Source organism: Lepidochelys kempii, chromosome 1 (genome assembly GCF_965140265.1).
Source record: "Lepidochelys kempii isolate rLepKem1 chromosome 1, rLepKem1.hap2, whole genome shotgun sequence".
In the NCBI taxonomy this organism is placed as follows: Eukaryota; Metazoa; Chordata; order Testudines; family Cheloniidae; genus Lepidochelys; species Lepidochelys kempii.
The window spans coordinates 338,239,232-338,259,710 of NC_133256.1; the positions used below are offsets into that span (position 1 = coordinate 338,239,232).

At 44.5% G+C, this 20,479-nt stretch overlaps 1 protein-coding gene across 24 annotated transcripts in view; it reads right to left on the minus strand.

The window, feature by feature from the left end:
- The window catches only part of CELF2 (CUGBP Elav-like family member 2), a 713,224-nt gene that overhangs the window by 97,448 nt on the left and 595,297 nt on the right, over positions 1 to 20,479 (minus strand). For all 24 annotated transcript variants that reach the window (XR_012156850.1, XR_012156851.1, XR_012156849.1 and 21 more), the window contains one exon: positions 14,608 to 14,690. Coding sequence is in view for 21 of the 24 variants with exons in the window: in XM_073328795.1 (XP_073184896.1) it covers positions 14,608 to 14,690 (83 nt within the window). In the remaining 3 variants the exon portion in view is untranslated. The remainder of the gene's footprint in view (positions 1 to 14,607; positions 14,691 to 20,479) is intronic.

A 20,479-nucleotide genomic window follows, 5' to 3' on the forward strand; every position in this document is an offset into this window, starting at 1 on the left:
AAGGACAGAGGCTATAACAGGGACCCTCAGCAGTGCCGCATGAAAATTAAGGAGCTCAGGCAAGCCTACCAAAAAAACAGAGAGGCAAACGGCCACTCCGGTTCAGAGCTCCAGATATGCCGCTTCTATGATGAGCTGCATGTCATTCTAGGGGGTGCAGCCATCACTACCCCAACCCTGTGCTTTGACTCCATCTAACGAGTGGAAGACAACACAGAAGCGGGTTTTGGGGGCGAGGAAGATGATGATGAGGAGGAAGTTGTAGATAGCTCACAGCAAGGAAGCTGAGAAACCGGTTTCCCCAACAGCCAGGATCTGTTTATCACCTGGACCCAGTACCCCCTGAACCCACCCAAGGCGGGCTCCTGGACCCTGAAGGCAGAGAAGGGACCTCTGGTGGGTGTACCTTTGTAAATAGTATACATGGTTTAAAAGCAAGCGTGTTTAATGATTAATTTGCCCTGGCATTTGTGGCCAGTACAGCTACTGGAAAAGTCTGTTAACGTGTCTGGGGATGGAGTGGAAATCCTCCAGGGACATCTCCATAAAGCTCTCCTGGATGTACTCCCAAAGCCTTTGCAAAAGGTTTCTGGGAAGGGCAGCCTTATTCTGTCCTCCATGGAGGACACTTTACCATGCCAGGCCAGTAGCATGTAGTCGGGAATCATTGCAGAACAAAGCATTGCAGTGTATGGTCCCGGTGTTTGCTGGCATGCAAACAACATCCATTCTTTATCTCTCTGTGTTACCCTCAGGAGAGTGATATCATTCATGGTCACCTGGTTGAAATAGGGTGGTTTTAGTAAGCGGACATTCAGAGGTGCCCGATCCTGCTGGGCTGTTTGCCTGTGGCCAAACAGAAATCTTCCCCACTGTTAGCCACGCGGTGGGGGGAGGGGTGAAGCCATCATCCCAGAGAATTGTGTGTGTGTGGGGGGGTGGAAGGTGGGGGGTTAGTTGGGTTTCTGCTGCACATGAACCCGGAAACCACAGCCCCTCCTTTTAAATTGCCAACCCATTTTTAATGGCCAGCCCAACGGCTACTTCATATGGAAATGAGGGCACTGCTGTTTGAAACCATTCCCACATGTTATGAAGGTTAAAGAAGCCAAAAGACTGTGGCTTACCATGGCTGCCTGCAAGCTGAATTCTGCTGCCCGTCCCTGTGTGAGTGATCTCTCACACCAAACTGGCATACCCTCAATAAGAGGCAAAATGCGACCTTGTAATGAAGGCACATGTGCTATGTAATGTTAACAGCAAGGTTTACTGTGAAAGAGTCTACCCATTGTTCTATAAAATGTTTCTTTTTAACTACCACTCAACCTTTTTTTTCCCATCCACCAGCTGCATATGTTTCTCCTTCCCAGAGGCTAGTGAAGATTAGAAGGCGAAAAAAAACGCACTCGTGATGAAATGTTCTCTGACCTCATGCCGTCCTCCCACACTGACAGAGCACAGCAAAATACATGGAGGCAGATAATCTCAGAGTGCAGGAAAACACAATATGACTGAGAGGAGAGGTGGTGGGTTGAAGATGGTAGGTGGCGTCAGCTGGCTGAAAGAAGGCAGGAATCAATGCTCAGGCTGCTGGAGGATCAAACTCATATGCTCCAGCGTATGGTTGAGTTGCAGGAAAGGCAGCAGGAGCACAGACCGCTGCTACAGCCCCTGTGTAACCAACCACCCTCCTCCCCAAGTTTCCTAGCCTCCTCACCCAGACACCCAAGAATGCGGTGGGGGGGGCCTCCCAGCCACTCCACCCCAGGGGATTACCCAAGCAACAAAAGGCTGGCATTCAATAAGTTTTAAAGTGCTGTGTGGCCTTGTCCTTCCCTCCTCCACCACCCCACCGGGTGCTTCCCTCCTCCACCATCCCTCCTGGACTACCTTGGCAGTTATCTCCCTATTTGTGTGATGAATTAATAAAGAATGCATGAATGTGAAGCAACAATGATTTTATTGCCTCTGCAAGCGGTGATCGAAGGGGGGAGGGAAGGGTGCTTAGCTTACAGGAAAGTTGAGTGAAACTGGGGGTGGGGGGGCGTGCTTCCATCAAGGAGAAACAAACAGAACTTTCACACCATAGCCTGGCCATTCCTGAAACTGGTTGTCAAAGCTTCTCTGATGCACACCGCGCCCTCTTGTACTCTTCTAACCACCCTGGTGTCTGGCTGCGTGTAATCAGCAGCCAGACAATTTGCCTCAACCTCCCACCCCGCCATAAATGTCTCCCCCTTACTCTCACAGATATTGTGGAGTGCACAGCAAGCAGTAATAACAGTGGGAATATTGGTTTCGCTGAGGTCTGAGTCAGTAAACTGCGCCAGTGTGCTTTTAAACGTCCAAATGTACATTCTACTACCATGCTGCACTTGCTCAGCCTATAGTTGAACAGCTCCTGACTACTGTCCAGGATGCCTGTGTACGACTTCATGAGCCATGCATTAAGGGGTAGGCTGCGTCCCCAAGGATAACTATAGGCATTTCAACATCCACAACGGTTATTTTCTGGTCTGGAAAGTAAGTCCCTTCCTGCAGCTGTTCAAACAGACCAGAGTTCCTGAAGATGTGAGCGTCATGCACCTTTCCCGGCCATCCCACTTTGATGTTGGTGAAACTTCCCTTGTGATCCACCAGTGCTTGCAGCACCATTGAAAAGTACCCCTTTCAGTTTATGTACTCGCTGCCTTGGTGCTCCAGGGCCAAGATAGGGATATGGGTTCCGTCTATTGCCCCACCACAGTTAGGGAATCCCATTGCAGCAAAGCCATCCACTATGACCTGCTCATTTCCCAGAGTCACTACCCTTGATAGCAGCAGCTCAGTGATAGTGCTGGCTACTTGCATCACAGCAGCCCCCACAGTAGATTTGCCCACTCCAAATTGATTCCCGACTGACTGGTAGCTGTCTGGCGTTGCAAGCTTCCACAGGGCTATCGCCACTTGCTTCTCAACTGTGAGGGCTGCTCTCATCTTGGTATTCTTGCGCTTCAGAGCAGGGGAAAGCAAGTCACAAAGTTCCATGAAACTGCCCTTACGCATACAAAAGTTTTGCAGCCACTGGGAATCGTCCCAGACCTGCAACACTATGCGGTCCCACCAGTCTATGCTTGTTTCCCAGGCCCAGAATAGGTGTTCCACGCCATGAACCTGCCCAACTGACACCATGATGTGCACATTGCAGAGGCCCATACTTTGTGAGACGTCTATGTCCATGTCCTCATCACTCTCGTCACCGCACTACAGTCGCCTCCTCCTTGCCTGGTTTCGCTTTTCTTGCAGAGTATGGTTCTGCATATCCTGTTGGATAACACGTGAGGTATTTATAGTGCTCATAATTTCCGCAGTGATCTGAGCAGGCTCCATGTTACCAGTGCTAAGGCGTCTGCACTGAAAAAAGGCGCGAAACGATTGCCTGCCGTTGCTCTGACGGAGGGAGGGGCAACTGACAACATGGCTTACAGGGTTGGCTTACAGGGAATTAAAATCAACAAAGGGGGTGGCTTTGCATCAAGGAGAAACAGAATGGCCCCCTCAAGGATAGAATTCAAAACCCTGGGCTTCGAAGGCCGTTGATTTCACGGAGGGAGGGAGGAAGGGAGGAGAAAATGAATACAAAACAAATCTGGTCTATTTCATGTTTTGATCCACTTCATCTGTCCTTATACATCTTGCCGGCGGCAGACGGTGCAGTACGACTGCTGGCCATCGTCATCTCCTGGGTGCTCGGCAGAAGACGGTGCAGTAGGACTGCCGGCAGGACTGAATCACCCTGAGACGAGACTTAAAAGGGAAATGACCTGGCTGAGTCACTCCCATGTTTGCCCAGGTGCCCCTGACCGACCTCACCAAGGTTGGCTAAAAGAGCACCCTGGAGTACGGTGACAATGGCTACCAGTCATACTGCACTGTCTGCTGCCAAAAGGCAATGAGGTGCTGCTGTGTAGCAATGCAGTACCGCATCTGCCAGCACTCAGGAGACATACAGTGACGGTGAGCTGAGCGGGCTCCATGATTGCCGTGGTATGGCATCTGCACAGGTAACCCAGGAAAAAAGGCGTGGAATGATTGTCTGCCATTGCTTTCATGGAGGGAGGGAAGGGGGTGCCTGATGATATGTACCCAGACCCACCCCCAACAATGTTTTTGCCCCATCAGGCATTGGAATTTCTACCCAGAATTCAAATGGGCGGCAGAGACTGCAGGAACTGCGGGATAGCTACCCACAGTGTAACGCTCCGGAAGTCGACAGGTTGCCTCGGTATTGTGGACGCACTCCATCGACTAAATGCACTTAGAGCATTTGTGTGGGGATACACACAATCGACTATATAAAAACGCTTTCTACAAAACCGACTTCTATAAATTTGACCTAATTTCATAGTGTAGACATAGCCTAAGTCCCTTCCAGATTTATTAGAAGGCCTTACATGGGCCCCCAAACTACCTTGGAATGTGCAAGTTTATAAAACAATTTCAAGGACTAGCCACAGTTTTTAGCCGAAAGGGTTTTTGAATGAATGACATGCTAGGGTCCCAAGTCTCTAGACTGGAGTATATTGAAAAATTCAGCTAGGAGTCATGGCTAATTGCACCCACATTCATGCAAATATCTGTTTATCAAGATGTCAGCTGAGACTTTCTGATCAACAGGGCTGGGTTATCAACAACATCTTTCCTCTCAAAATGTTTTAGAAAGCTGGGACTCTGCTATTGACTTTACATGGAAGTCGTTTGGGTACTAGGATGATGCATGGTAGTATAAAACTGAAAACCAATTGATCAACAAATAGATAGACAGGAGCTGATTAGCCAGATTTGTACTGTTAAACTGTTCTCATTAACCAATAATGTGTATTGTATTTGAAAATCTGACTAATAAGGGCCAACATCAACTCCCCAGCAAGGAACTGCAAATACTTTATTTATGGATTTATCTGTGACCAAAGAAGTTACCAAAGTTTTCTTACAATTTTCTCTTATCCTTGCCTGGGACTAAAACAGAATGGGGCCAAATCCTCAGCTGGTGTACATGGGCACAGCTCCATTGAAACCAATGGCATTATGCCTGTTTATAACAACTGAGGATTTGATCCTTAGATTCTATTTAATACCCCACTGTATCCTACTGAGCTTAAGTTTTACTAATTCTCTTTAACTGTCAAATACTGTGTCAAAATGAAAGTCATCAATGTTAGTACAATACTCTATAATGGCAAAACATTTTGATATTCTATGAGGACAGGAATGTTACTGCATTCTTAAATTATACACAGACACCAGAACACATCTGTAAAATTACCTACAATCCACTGTGTAGGTATATAAAGTTACAAACAGCAGCAGCAAAAAAGTGTACATTAAGAAGTCAAGTAACCTCATAACTTTCTGTTGTGTAAACCCATTCTCCTACTTCCTTGATGTCTCTCTATCATATCTAACGCACCTTATCAGATCTTTCTTTGTGGCAGGTAATATACATTTTCCATGTCTTTAACATAGGGTTGCCAGGTGTCCGGTTTTTGACTGGAATGCCCGGTTGAAAAGGGACCCTCGCGGCTCTGGTCAGCATTGCTGATTGGGTTGTTAAAAGTCCGGTCGGTAGTGAACTGGGGCTAAGGCAACCTCCCTGCCTGCCATGGCACCACACAGCTCCCGGAAGCAGTGGCATGTCCCCACTCCAGTTCCTACACATAAGGTAGTCTGGGGCCCCCGTACACTGCCCCTGCACCAAGTGTCGGCGCTGCAGCTCCCATTGGCCAGGAACCACAGCCAATGGGAGCTGTGGGGCAACGCCTGCAGATAGGGAAGAGTGCAGACCCCCTGGCCGTGCCTCTGCATAGGAGCCGGAGCGGGGACATGCCGCTGCTTCCAGGAGCTGCTTGAGGTAGATGCCACCTGGAGCCTGCACCCCAACCCCCTGCCCAGGCCTGATCTCCCTCATGCCCTATGAACCCCTTGATCCCAGCACAGAGCCCCTTCCTGCATCCCAACCCCCTCATCCCCAGACCCACTCCAGAGACTGCGCCCCCAGCCGGAGCCCTCACCCCCCCTGTACCGCAACCCCCTGCCCCAGCCCTGATCCCTCTCCCATCCTCCAAACCCCTCGGTCCCAGCCCGGAGCACCCTCCTGCACCCCAACCCCCTAAGCCAGCCCAGTGAAAATGAGCGAGTGAGGGTGGGGAGAGCGAGCGACGGGGGGCAGGGTCTTGGAGAAGGGGTGGGGCCTTGGAGGAGGGGTGCAGCAGGGGGCGGGGCAAGGGTGTTCCGTTTTGTGGACCTAGAAAGTTGGCAACCCTACTTTAATATTCTCTGCTCAACTAAAGTGTGCTCTCCACTCTCTCTCTGAAAATAGTTCCCCCTTACAAAAAATCCAACGGGCAATAATAGCAAGAAATATAGAAATAAATCTTGAGGGTTTTTTGGTTATTCTTTTAATAAGTTCCAGCTGTGAGTGATATTTAAAGAAACTTGTGATTAATTGGTTATTACACTGAAACATGATTCTAGAAACATCTCCACATATTTCTTCTAATGATACTCTAATATTAATTAGAGTCCCCAATGAAGTGATTAGACAGCAGAGTGAGTGCAGGATGTTGCTGTTGAGAGCAGGCATAGTAAAATGCGTTGGGCTGGGCATATATCTAGGCTCACTGACAATCGATGGACTGCAGCTGTCGCCAAGCGGTACCCAGGGGAACTGAAATGACCACTCAGCCGAGCTCCAAAGAGATGGCAAGACTTTATTGTGAAAAGACATGGCCACACATGGAATAGGAAGGCCAGGATACAAGAAGAATATAAAACGTGTTCTGATTGGCGCAATCTATATGAGGGCTGAAGGACTCATTGATCAAGGTGAATACTTTATTGGCAAAAGGGGAACTATCAATGTGTAATCAAAACTAACTTTCTTCCCCCCCTTTAATATGTTTACAAAGCTCATGTAATAATTTGGGTTAGGATCTGATTCTGAATGTGGTCCACATATGATATTCCCAAAGACTGAGCCCTCTGATTAGCCTGAAAAATGTGTTATGATTTTTTCTTATATACCACACATAACATATAGTATATGCAAATACTTGTTTCCTTACTTATTTCTTATACAGGAAAACTCCCTTACATTTCACTAGAATCTTTGCCTGTGCAAAGACCACAAGGTTCTCTCTCTGTATTGTGTTTTATGGGGCAGACCCTCAGCTACAGCCAAAGAGCACAGCTCAAGGGATGCTTTGCACAAGTGGTATAAAGTTTAACTGGCCTAGGGAGGATATTCCCAGTATAAGCTTGATCCTCTGATGGCATAAAACTAACATGAGGGCTTGGACATTGTTCACCCTCCCTGCAGCCAGGGGTCACATTACTGGCTATGCACTGTCCTGGACCTGCAACTGCTTTGTGCAGGCGGTTTCCCCTGCACAAGGTTAAAGCAGCAACCGGGACGCTGCAACTTCTATCAGGCCACTAGAGGTTGAATGAAAAAAACAGCCGAAGACTGTCGTGGTCCACAGCCATGACCCGCTGTTATCTAGCTACCCCCTCTTTTGCTTGCCAGACTGTCAGCAGGGAGGATGAGAGGCAAAGGAGCCTCTTTGTCAGCTCTATGCTACCCGTTCATCCCCCTTCCCATCGGGGTCATCCTCCCTGGGTCAACAAAATTTAGGGACAGATTTCACCAATAGTACTATGCAAAGGGGCCATACCACATGAGCTGGGGTTATATCTTCATACCTGCAGCATGCACGGAAAATCCTACCAAACGAAACCAGAATCACATAATAGAGGAATTATTAATATAAACAGAGCATTTAAATACATGGCCAACTTACAGTCGTTCTTAAATACCATCTCTTTCTTTTTCAACCATATTTATTTTTGCATATATGGCGAGTGAGGATTGTGTGTTCAAACAACCAGACAAATTTCTTATCACAGGAATTGGAGATGGGAAGAATCTATTTGGTCATCTAGACTGTCCTCAGGCCAATGTAGGTTTATTCCCTACAGTATGATTTCTAACATTTTCCCAACTCAAGTACCCCTAAGGATTGGGCTTTCATCTCATTTCCTTTGGAAAACTGAACAGATCCCATTTTCCCCGATAGTCACTAATTTTTCCTTCATGTAGTTTTATTCATATTTTATAATTTTATCCTCCCCTCTATGCATCATCAAAAACAATTCTTTTCCCTCTCTCTTGCTCTTATAGATATAAATGCACCATCTACACCAAGGCTGCCGTAGACCCTGGGGTTGCTGTCCCACAGAACAGCATTTTAACACTTTGTTTTTAACACAGTCTTTGAAATAAACACCCCAGGCAATACTCCAGCACATTTTACTTGGAGGTATTGTCATGATTTGGCCACAAAATAATATTAGTTGCTGTCTAGCGGATACCCACTCGAGCGATGGTCTAGAACACAAACACCAGCTACTTTCAGTCATTAAGATCATTCACACTTGAATGAAAATATAAAAGGCATCGCATACCTTGAAATTCTACATGACGCTGTAATCTCACTGAGGGATTCTAGTAACAGTGAGAACCACGAGAGTGTTTTGTTTAGGTCCACAAGTGGAATTGCTACCTTCATTTATCTACATTTTGGAGATACGTTCTTTTTAAATCATGGTTAAAAACATCTCTCTTCTCCTGCTTAATGTTTTATCTTCCCCCTAATCTCATCTCCTGTATCTCAGGTTCTGTAGTTCTGAATCAATAATAAGGATGTACATATGCTTTTAAAAGATCATTACAGACTCCCAAGGATTATTCCTTTCCTTGCAAAGCTTCTTTTTGCCCTGTAAGAGTATTTTCCACCAAGTGAAACAGGCACCTGTTTCGGCTGTAACTGGTGGGTAGGGGGAGGGGGAGAGGGGTGTCCGGTGTGTATGACAGAGGTCGATCTGTTTGTAAGACTCTCTGGCAGATTGTAAATTCTACTTGCAAATTGTTCTCTCAGAAGAAAAGTTGCTTTCCCCGCCCACCACGCTGAGAGACTGTGCATCTCTGAAATACAGTGGAGCAAGAGCTGGGATTGATTGCAGGCTGGTTTAACGCCACTCCTAATGACAACTTGTGAAGATTAGGAAGTTGTCAGAATCAGATATCAGCAAAGGCATGGGATTGCTTTGTGAAGTCAGTTTGAATTAATTAATGGGTAGCTTCCCTTTGATATCACTTTGATATTTGGCTGCTGCTGGATAAAAATCAACCACAAAGGAAACTTCATTGTGTTTATCATTGCTTAGGACGCTGTTTAGCCAACTGTTTTCTATATCCACTGGTTGCCTTTTTAATTGTCCTGGCATTGTGCATGAGAAATAGGCTTTTATTAATCAATGGAGCTGTGGTGGCATGCTTTTCAGTGACTGCTCCTCTCCACTGCTGAAAATACTTACAGAATATATCCTGGGAGCAAAGTCATTAGGAGATTGCAGCAGTGCTGCAAGTGAAATGATGTACAGCTCCAGAATAAGACAAAACACCAGACTCGGCATTCAAATATATCCTTGTATTTCTTTTCCAGATGAACAGCATTTAAATCCTTTAATGTTACTGCTTTTTGTTTATAGAAAGTATGTAGTGATGACAAGATGTGCACCCTGACAACACACCATATTGGGCTGGATCCTCAGTATGTGCAAAATGGAGTTGTTTACAATAGAGCTACATTGATTTATGTGCGCTGAGGATCTAAACCCATAACCAAAACACTGAACTAAGCAATATTCAGTTACAACCCCCAGTTGTTCTGAAATCTCAGATCTCCAGAAGCACATCGAGCTATATCCTTGGCTGTGTTTTTGGGATGGGCATCCACAACACAGCCTCCTTACTGCTGGCAGGCCAATTCTGACATTTCTTTCACTTTTTTCTTTATCTGAAGGTTTCAGATGTCTATGGAGACCATCCCATAAACAGGGTTGTACTGAAGACAGACCCTTTCATCCAGAAAAATCATAAAAAGGGCTTTATAGACTGCATGGGACATATAAGGATCACCGGACAGTCACTGAAGTATAGCAGTGTCGCAAAACTCTGGGTGGAACGTAGCAGTCGTTCAGCACTAGCAACATTACACAAAGGTTTTTAGCAGCGGAAGTGAAGATTAAATCCTTCTACTGAATTTGGAGAGGGAATATTTAAGTAGGCATGCCATAATTACCCCAAATTGTAGTTTAAAGTAGGCACTGGGATTAACACACTTGCTTTTTTCTGAAAGTGCTGTCTTTAAAGTGGGACCTTGGGTGACTACTAAGTGGTTGTGATCTAGGTTTTACTTCTTAGCCAGTATATAGCATCTTCAACAGCACTGTGCTCCCTAGCAACTTGCTGTAGCACTGTTTCATTACTGGTTCAGATGGGAAAGCGCCAGCTACTGGATCACTAACACGACTAACATGCAGCACCCTGGATTGCCCTGGGAGGTCTCCCTCACAAATAATAATCGGACCATATTTCATGAGATCTGATGAGCATACGGTGCAGAGTGTCACAGCCAACGAGATGGACATGACATAGGAGAGCCCTTTGAAAAAAGGCATATTGCCTGGCAGAGCTGATCACAATAAGTGTGTTGCACATACAATATAAAACCCCCTTGGCAGTCTGGGGTTGTGGGTGTGACCACTAGGCCACGCTTCCCAACCAGACCCCGCGTGGGGACCATTATAGGGCCTAACAGACTCTGCTACCGAAGTTCTCCGATCAGTAGTGCAGGGATGCAAGCATGCCTAGAGTGGATCACCCATAGGGACGCTACTCGAAGAAGAATTAGGTTTTCTACTTTTTTTTTAAAACCAACACTTCCACATAGAAATAAATAACTTAAAAGTAATTAGAATTTTATAAATTGCATCCACTATGGCCTTTCTCCATGAACTAGAATAGTTTGTGATATAATTTCTAATATAACATTTGTTCAGAAGTTCAGAGTCATTGTTTAGAAGATGTAAATACTATTAGTAATGTTGACATCAAGACAGAGTAAGCAACAGGAAGTTTTGCTGATATGCACGGAATATCAACTTCAGCTTGTATTCCTTTGACACTGTTTTTTGTTCTCTGTCAAGAGAAGATACTATCCTGTAAATGGTACCTACAAACACAAGTTTATTTGGATGATAAAAACTCCATTATATGACAAGGATTTTCATAGCTAAAGGAAAAATGATACTAATCAAGAGTAGAAAGAAGCTATTGGATCCTGGCTTATGCTGAAAATGTTTGACACAATTATATATACTGGTACATATAAAAGCTTTTACATGATTGTATCCTCCTGAATATGATTAAAACCAGAAAAGCCTTGAGATGTCAGCTGGTGCTATGTTCTTCTTCAGCTTCCTTTTTTGCTGTTGCTGTTAAAAAAAAAAAGTCTTGGAGTACATGATTAACTTATTAATTTCATAATACAAAGGAAATTTGGTTAAAATAGTGATGCTGCAACTTTAAATTACAGAACTAGCTTGGTATTTAATGAGAGATTTAGCACAGCGGGGTTTCTGTTAAATTAAGTTGTGCCTTCACATCACAGTGGGAAAACAGGTGTATATTGGTTTAGAATTATGGAAATGTTGACTAATTCCAAGGCTGGTAATCAAACAGCAAGGCACCCTGCAATATTTTCTTCCAAGAATCTGCATTTAATCATTTATGTCTGGTCCCATTTTCTTCATGTCCACTAAAGGGCTGAAACTCAAAGGAGTAGATGCAACATCAATGTTTTCATCTCTCTGCTAAGGATGTGGTTTACCAGCTAAAACTAGACTACAAAGAGCAGAGTACAGTGCATTGCTAAGATAAGTTGAAATGGATAGTGGAACATACAGCAAATGAATGTAAAACAAAGCCCAAGCATTAAGAAGCTTTTTCTGGTTTTCATATGGGGCCCAATACAAAACCCGCTGGAGTTGATCCGAGTCTTTCACTGTGGCCTTTGGATCAGGCCTTCATTTAGAGGATGAGACATAGGAAGCACAAAAGCAATACAATTAATCCAAGAACCTAGAGATTCTTTTAGTTGCAGGAGATGTCTTTTACTACTGAACCGCACACAAACAAAATCTAGTATCACAATGAAGCAGGATGAGGCACAATGTCAAGCACATACTGGTCCCAATTTTCCCCTGGTGCAAATCCAGTCTGGTGCCCAACAGCAACTGGAGGTGGTTCCTGTTTGTACAGAAAGAGATTAGGAGCATGTTCAGCCATGAAATCTGTATGCTGGTTCCTTCACATTCAGTAGAAACTGCTAATGTAGCCTGATCCAAAGACACTGACGTTAATGAGATTCTTTTCAAAATCTTCAGTGGGGACTAGATCCGGCCTGCAGTGAAACTGGGCTGGATCTCCAATTAAAGGGAAGTAGAATCCAATGTTCTCAGTATGCAAATTGCAGCTCCAGAAAGAGTGAATCTTGCTGACTTACAATGAAGTTGTTTTGTGAAAACACTGCTTCAGTGTAACAAGGTGCTAGAACCTCTATAAAATATTAGCATGCAGCATATACAGAATATAGTAGAATAATGTGTGCATCCAACACTGGTGATGAATCTATGCTTAGATTATTCTATTTTCCTTTAATAATTAGGTGCAACTTGTGCTCTGAAAGTAAAATCCAGTGTTGCCCCAGCACTTTGAATCATGTAATTATGTGATAATCTCACCTTTCATTTTTTGAAAAAAAGGTAAGTTTCTTACACTAAAAATTGCAGAGAAAAACGTGGAAGTGTGACCCCTAAAGGTTGAAAAACTAGAAGGCAAAATTAAACAAAGAATCCAAAATCTATAGTTTTTAAAATTTTTGTGATTTTTGAGCCAGTCTGATGTTCTTTGAATGCTTGGCAACATTGATAAAAACAGTCCAGACACCAGCCCCACAATGACTGTTGAAAAAGAAGCGGGAGATGCAAATTGCAGCATTTAGCTACTGGCCCAAGTACAGAGCCGTGCAGAGCTGAACCACACATGAGGGGCTCAGGGAAGGATTGTGTCTCTCTGAGATGTCTGGCATGCAGGCTGAACTCTTTTTGTGGATGGAGCAGGCTGCATCAGCAGCCCCCAGCGGGGCTGGCCCACACTCCAGCCTGGTGCTCAGGGAGTGTGGGGAGAGGCACATGGCCCGTTTTTTCTTCCTGCTCCATTTAGGGCACATTCTTGAGCTTCCTCATAAGCTCGGAGTGCAACTTTGACAGGTCTTTCTGTGGGCTGCACAAAGAGAAAGGAGGCTCAACGGGGCAGCCCTTGGAGTCTGAGACATGTTATACCAAGCAACAAAGCTTTTCATTTATTTCCCTGTATCTGGGCTAGAACTTAGAGGACTTTCTAGCACCCTCTCCCTCAGTGGCTTCCACGTAAAACTAAAGGAGGATATCCATTCTGCTATTGCAGGACTTTTGTGTCATAGCTATTTCACATTTAGATCATCAGATTGGCTTAAATATTTAGCGGTGACACCCTGAGTAAGTTTCCCAGACCTGGACAAGAGCTCTGTGTAAGCTTGTCTCTCTCACCACAGAAGTTTGTCCAATAAAATATATTACCTCACCCATGTTCTCTGTAGTTCATTTTCCCTGGTAAATTCCATGACTCTCCCACCTGTACAAGGTGGACCAGCCAGATCCTTATTTTTCAAACACATGGAGTTGAATTCACATGCAGCACATGGGAGCTAAAGAAGAGCTTTTTTGCCATGTATCTGTTAAATCAAGTGGTGTGGAACCTATACTTATCAACAAGAGCTATATTTTTACTGTGCCTTTTGTCTTCATTTCTGTTTGGAACCTTACACTGCAAACAAGTACTTGAGTTTTTTATTCCACATGTGACCAATACGCAGCTGTATCCAACAGAATGATGTAAAATACTAAATTGACCGATTGTTTAACTCCAAAAACTTGTGATTATCAAGTTACTACCTTGAAACGTGATGATTATGACTGTAATTTAGAATTTAAAGATTACTTGTTACATATTACACACATAAGCAACTGATCACTAGTACAACTGTATCTATTATAACTGTCACTGTAATACATTAGTGGTTACAGATTGCTGAAAAACAAAACAAAATGGGAGAGCATTTTGAATACAATTACATTATAATATTTTCTAATGTACATCAGTACACAGCCATCGAAGTAACTGTTGCGTATTGTTTAGAAACCATTATGCCTATGCTGGCTACATTTGGTCCTTTTCCGCCCTTCCCCCTCAAAAAACCAAACCAAACCAAACCAGACACTTAGGAAAAAAAGAAATCCTGGTGTGTGAAGTTTTGTTTTCCTATTTGCCTTCTCCCCCGCCACTCCCCCCCACCAATCTTAGTCCACTTCAGCAGCCGCAGCAGGGATCACTATTATTTCCAGCCAGGGGACATTCCGTATAAGAGCAGTTTTCTTCCACGCTAATGCCATCGCTACTGGACTGGCCAATTGGCATAGCTACTGTATGTGAATTATCAGGTCAGCAACCCTCCTTCGAAAAGACCAAAGTCATTTTTGGCACTAACAGCCTATAACTAGCCTCTTCAGAAAAGCAGCTATTTTGTAGTGCTAAAGTGATTAGGTTCAAAAAGAAAATGTACTCACCCCAGGTAAAGTTTTAATATTGTGCAGTGCATTCTGTGCCTCAAGTGCAGCTTTTCTTGTATAAAATGTTACGAAACAACAACCTAAGGAGAGAAATGAAAAGACATTACCGACAATAGTTTGTGAGACTACAATAGGGGAAAAAATGATTGAATGATGCATTATGAAGGCTGAAAATGTGAAGTATAATGAGACTGCATGAATGCTCTGAATCAGAGGAAACTTGTATTGTTTAAAATAAAATAATAAATAATAATAATAATATAAAAAAAGCCACCGCCACATGTTGTATCTATAGCACGCCTACATCCTTAGCAGGCTGTAACCACTTTGAAATTAAGTTAACTAAAATCAATCGACCCCATAGCGTAAACAAAGTTATATTTTGTATAGGTTCTCCATTAAAGTAGGATTATAAACAGCTTGCAAGCTCAGAGCAGTAGAAATTTACCAAAGCAGCCCGGCTAGAAAAGTGGGCTTAAAAAGCACGACCTTACTGAAAGAGACATATACAGGAGCTAAGCTTTTCTGATAAACTACAATTATGCTTCCTAAGGAGGGTTGGGGATAGGGCACTGTGAAACCTGTGATTAGAAGTGCCTCAGTTTAGAGAAGGAATTCAATGTGCCTTTTTAGGCCCTCAATCTGCTGGCAATGCCCCTACTTATACAGCCCAAAATGCCATTTGGCCTTCTTGGCAACAAGGGCACACTGTTGACTCATATCCAGCTTCTCATCCACTGTAACCCCTAGGTCCTTTTCTGCAGAACTGCTGCCTAGCCATTCGGTCCCTAGTCTGTAGCGGTGCATGGGATTCTTCCGTCCTAAGTGCAGGACTCTGCACTCATTCTTGTTGAACCTCATCAGATTTCTTTTGGCTCAATCCTCTAATTTGTCTAGGGCCCTCTGTATCCTATCCCTAGGAGCACCCGTGGAGTTGGCACCTAAGATGCCACTTTTGGCTGGTTAAATTTAGAAGCCCTTTTAGAACTGGTTGCCCCTCGCGGAACAACCGGTTCTAAAAGGGCTTGTAAATTTAACAACCGGTTCTAGCGAACCGGCTCCAGCTCACCACTGCCTATCTGAGCATTTCGCCCTCAGAAGTTTGGGGAAATAGAGATGCTTCCTCTCTCAGTTTTTGTCCTCCATTTCTCGGACATTTTGGTTTTTGCCATAGTACTCTTTCTGGTGTGATGGCAGTTTTGTTTTGTTCGTTCAAACATCTGGCACCACAGCCAGGGCATTGTGGCTGATGTTATTAGGACATTACAGACCTGGGAAGGTTGACTTTTGTGCTCCATTCAATGTCTCTTCTTGGTATGTAAACAACAGTGTTTGTGTTACTGTAAAAGCTGTTACCAACAGAGCTCAAAGAGCTGTTGCACCAAAATAGTGAAAGTATTCTTTTTATTTTTCATGTGTTAGCGATTGTACAGTTTCTCTACAATCAAGAAGATGCAGTCCCACCTGGATTTACCTCAGAGTTAAACTAGTTAAATGTTGGTCTGTAGTAGGCAGTCACGGTACCTTCCGCATCAGATACTTTCAAAGTTGCCAACCCCCAGAATGGACCTTGACAGTTGCCCTGACCTGAGGGATTTTCATTCAGGCTTCCAGTTACTTGGGGTGCAGAGGGTTTCATCTTGAGGGACTTACAAAGTACCCTCTTTCTTTTAGATAGGAATAATCCCTCCCTAGATATCTGCAGGTAACTCACATGACTCTGAGCTGCCTTCAAAGCCAAGTACTGAGGTACAATCCTTCATGTACAATCGAGAGGCAGGAATTTTACACTGAATCCATATTCAAATCCAGGTCTGCTCTGTGGAATTACAGCAGTTCAAGGTGGGGCCACCTATTAGTGAACTCCTCTTGAAAATTCCCTAAGCTGAGGTGTAAAATTTCCTCTGGGAGTGTGTGAACTTTTGCTAGTCTGTTTTTCTCTTCACCCCCACTTCCACCCCCATCCTTCTTAGCAGATCTATTCAGACCCAATCACTGTCAACTGTGGTAGTTCTGCCCAGTTGTCCATTAGAGATGATTTTTTTTAATTAAAAAAAATGAGTTTAAATAGATGTAAGTAATTGAAGCATTTCATCTTTGGGCCTTTTTAGATCCACAAGTTTTAAGGCCAGAAGGGACCGTTGTGACCATATAGTCTGACCTCCGACCTAACACATTTCTATGCTCCCTCTTACACTGCTATCGTCTCCCAGTTTTTGTTCACAAAGTCACTATCCTCTCCTCTTACAGATACCCCTTAAAAACACTTTTCTTTCATGAAGCCCACAAGTGGCAAGCCCATGATAATTTCCCAATATGTCCTGTCTTGCTGTGTTCATCTTTCAGATGCAAGTTCTTGGAACCAATGCCAAGTATGTGCCTCTAGAGGGTCTCAAACTTTTCCACACACCTGGTGTAATAGGTTCCCTTCTCTGCCCTTTGGACCACCACAAACAGACTGGATATTCCGAGTTGATAAGGCCCAGTGTGGTGTTGATTGAGTCCCCTCCACCCAGTACAACCTTATGCAGCAAAATACAATTGGAAGTAAGGCTATGTCTAAACTAGCACTTTTGTCGGTATAATTTACGTCGCTCAGAGGTGCAATAAAACACCCTTCTGAGTGACATAAGTTACACCAACAGAAGCACCAGTGTGGACAGCACTATGTCAGTGGGGGAGGCTCTCTTGCCGACATAGCTACCACCGCTCGTTGGGAGTGGATTAATTATGTCAACGGGAGAGCTCTCTCCCATCAGCTTAGAGCAGCTACCCGAGTGATCTTACAGCAGCGCAACTGCATTGGTACAGCTGTGCCACTATAAGCTTTCTAGTGTAGACATGCCCTAAATTTCCTCCATGACCTGCCCTCCGGGAAGGGAGAGGGAAAAATCTCACTGTCCTGAGACCCTCCATCCTATCACCCTGCCTTCCTGTCCTTAGTGTTCCCAGCTGACAGGATGATTGCTCTCTGAGTATCCATTCCCCAATTAAATCCACTCCAGGGAGTGGAATATGTCTGCACTGCAAGAAAAGACTCAAGGCAGCAAGCCTCAGAGGCCAGGTCAACTGACTTGGGCTCCCACTAATGGGCTAAAAATAGCAGTGTAAACATTCAAGCTGGAGCCTGGGCTCTGAAACCCAATGAGCAGGGAGGGTCTTGGATCGCAGGCTCCAGCCCGACGCTGAACATCTACACAGCTGTTTTTTGCCCTGTAGCACAAGCCCAAGTCAGTTGACTGGGGCTCTGAGATTCATGGCCATGGGCTTGGGGGTTTTTTGCAGTGTACATGTAGCCATAGTGACCAGAATGCTGGGTCAGCTCTCGACTCCTAGCACTCTGTCCCACTTGGATAACTCCAGGATTCCCTTCCCTTCCACCTGGGATTTAGGCTGGGCCCCACTCTCATCTAGAAACATGGGAAGGAGCATAGCAATCATGGATCCTCTGGCATCTGTTCATAACCCCAGGTCGAGAGCCGATGTATTAAACAAATAAAACTAATCCAAGAGGCTATGATTGACAGTGTGATATAAAATTGACTGGTAAAATAGGGAAAAATAATTGCTGCATTTCTATGTTGTATTATTGAAGAATGGCACAAATACAGGTTTAATTCTGGAGTAAAATAATCTGAAATCACAAGGCTTGCTCTCAGTGGAAGGTTTTAAAACTCTGAACTCCTATAAAAAGCACAAGCGGCTAACAATCAATTGCTGACTGATTGAATGATCCTGCTGAATGACCCACAAATGACTGAAATCATTACCAAATGGACTCCTTTGTAAACTGTGAAATTTTCAGGGGATCTGTTGGCATTCGTTTGTGAATGGTGTTTCTCCTGACTGTGGTAAGTCTGCATTACCTGCCTGTGTGAGTGCATTGTATTGCCTGTGAGTGCATTTCTGTGTTAGGGGATAAGGTCCCCCATGTATTCTGGCTGGGAACACGATTACCTTTGCTTGTTATAAAGGTAACATTTGTAGCTGGTCCAACTGCAAAGCCCCAAAGAGCACTCAAAGCACAATCTGCAGCTTGAACCAAAAGAAAGGTGGCAGGAGGGAGAATTCTGAAGATTCCAACCTTCCTTCTAGACTGGGATGGTAGCCATCTCTACTAATTAAGATTCTGTACTTGTTGTATTCTGTTCTGTCTCTGTCCACATCCTGCTGACCACTTGGTGTCTATGCTAGGGGAAGAAAAAGTGGATGGGAACCTGGGAGGCAGTGACCGTGAGATAGTCGAGTTCAGGATCCTGATACAAGGAAGAAAGGAGAGCAGCAGAATACGGACCCTGGACTTCAGAAAAGCAGACTTTGACTCCCTCAGGGAACTGACGGGCAGGATCCCCTGGGAGAATAACATGAGGGGAAAAGGAGTCCAGGAGAGCTGGCTGTATTTTAAAGAATCCTTATTGAGGTAACAGGGACAAACCATCCTGATGTGTAGAAAGAATAGTAAATATGGCAGGTGACCAGCTTGGCTTAACAGTGAAATCCTTACTGATCTTAAACACAAAAAAGAATCTTACAAGAAATAAGAAAATTTGGTGGGTGCAGAGCACCCACTGGTAGCTCCCCGCCCCACCCCCAGCCCCAGCTCACCTCCGCTCCGCCTCTGCCTCCTCCCCTGAACGCACCGCCCTGCTCTGCTTCTCCGGCCCCCCCAGGCTTCCCATGAATCAGCTGTTTGTGCGGGAAGCTGGGGCAGGCTGAGAAGCAAGTGGCGGCTTCCCGCTCCCGGGGGGGCGGGGGTGGGCAACGACCCCCTCATGGGGTGAGGAGGGAACCAGTTGCTAAAATTTTGGCAGCTCATCACTGCAGATAGGGGCTCCAAAGTTTGCAACATCAACACCTCAGCCTCACCAAAATAGGGTCTCTTATCTCAGATGCCTTTTCTTTTTCTTAAAAGCAAATTTAGAGCTAGAAAAAGACCTCAAGGACTTCAGTTTCTAGGAGTGAAAAGGCGGTATATTCTTCATGACATACTCAATCTCTGGCCTTCGCTGAGGTTGCCAAAGGCACCAACTAGTGCCAATGGTGGAGGCTCTGTTTATCAGTAGGGATCTGTTCAGTGAGATTGGAGGGAAACACCTTTCTGCCATTCTAGGTAAACAGGACACCAGCAGAATATATGAATTTATGTTGTAATGGCTGCATTGTCTGCATTTTTAAATGATCGTTTAAAAGTTTCAGAATATGCAAAATATAGAAAAAAAATGACAGATCCCTAAAATCATAGGGGGAATTAGGGGAAAGATTTTGCTGTTTTTCTGCATTTTTTTTTTTTTTTTCAAAAACAGCTAAACAAATGCAACTTTCCTCATGCACGTTGTTACAGCAGCCAATTCAGAGCTGCAGTCTGGGATTTTCAAAAGCATCTAAGTAGCTTACTCTGCTAACTTTTAATGGGACTTGGGTGCCTATGTCTGTTAGATATCTTTGAGAATCCGACCTGCACTCCAGTATGTGAAGAAAAAGGTGCAGATCTGCTCAAAGATGCCCCCGAAGGAATGGGGCCTTCGCTGGACTGCAAGTATCCCCGCAGATGTCCATGAAACATAGTCCGAGGTGAGTTTTCAATCACTTCCTCCCAAATCAAACAAAGGCAAATTACTCAGTGAGGACTATTTAAAGGCCTAGTTTCAAACAGCTGAGTAGTACGGCCTCTTTCACAAAGGAACTGTACGGAGTTGTGACTGACGTCTTCCATGACTTCCTTTAATGGCACTGGAATCTACGCAAGTGGCTTAATCGCTACAGTGCCATAGCTGATCTCACGACATCTCTTTGCTACAGCAGCTGAAACACTCTAGGAAAAGACTGCTGCTGGTCTTTTACCATGCCTTGCACGGACAATCAGTGCAGC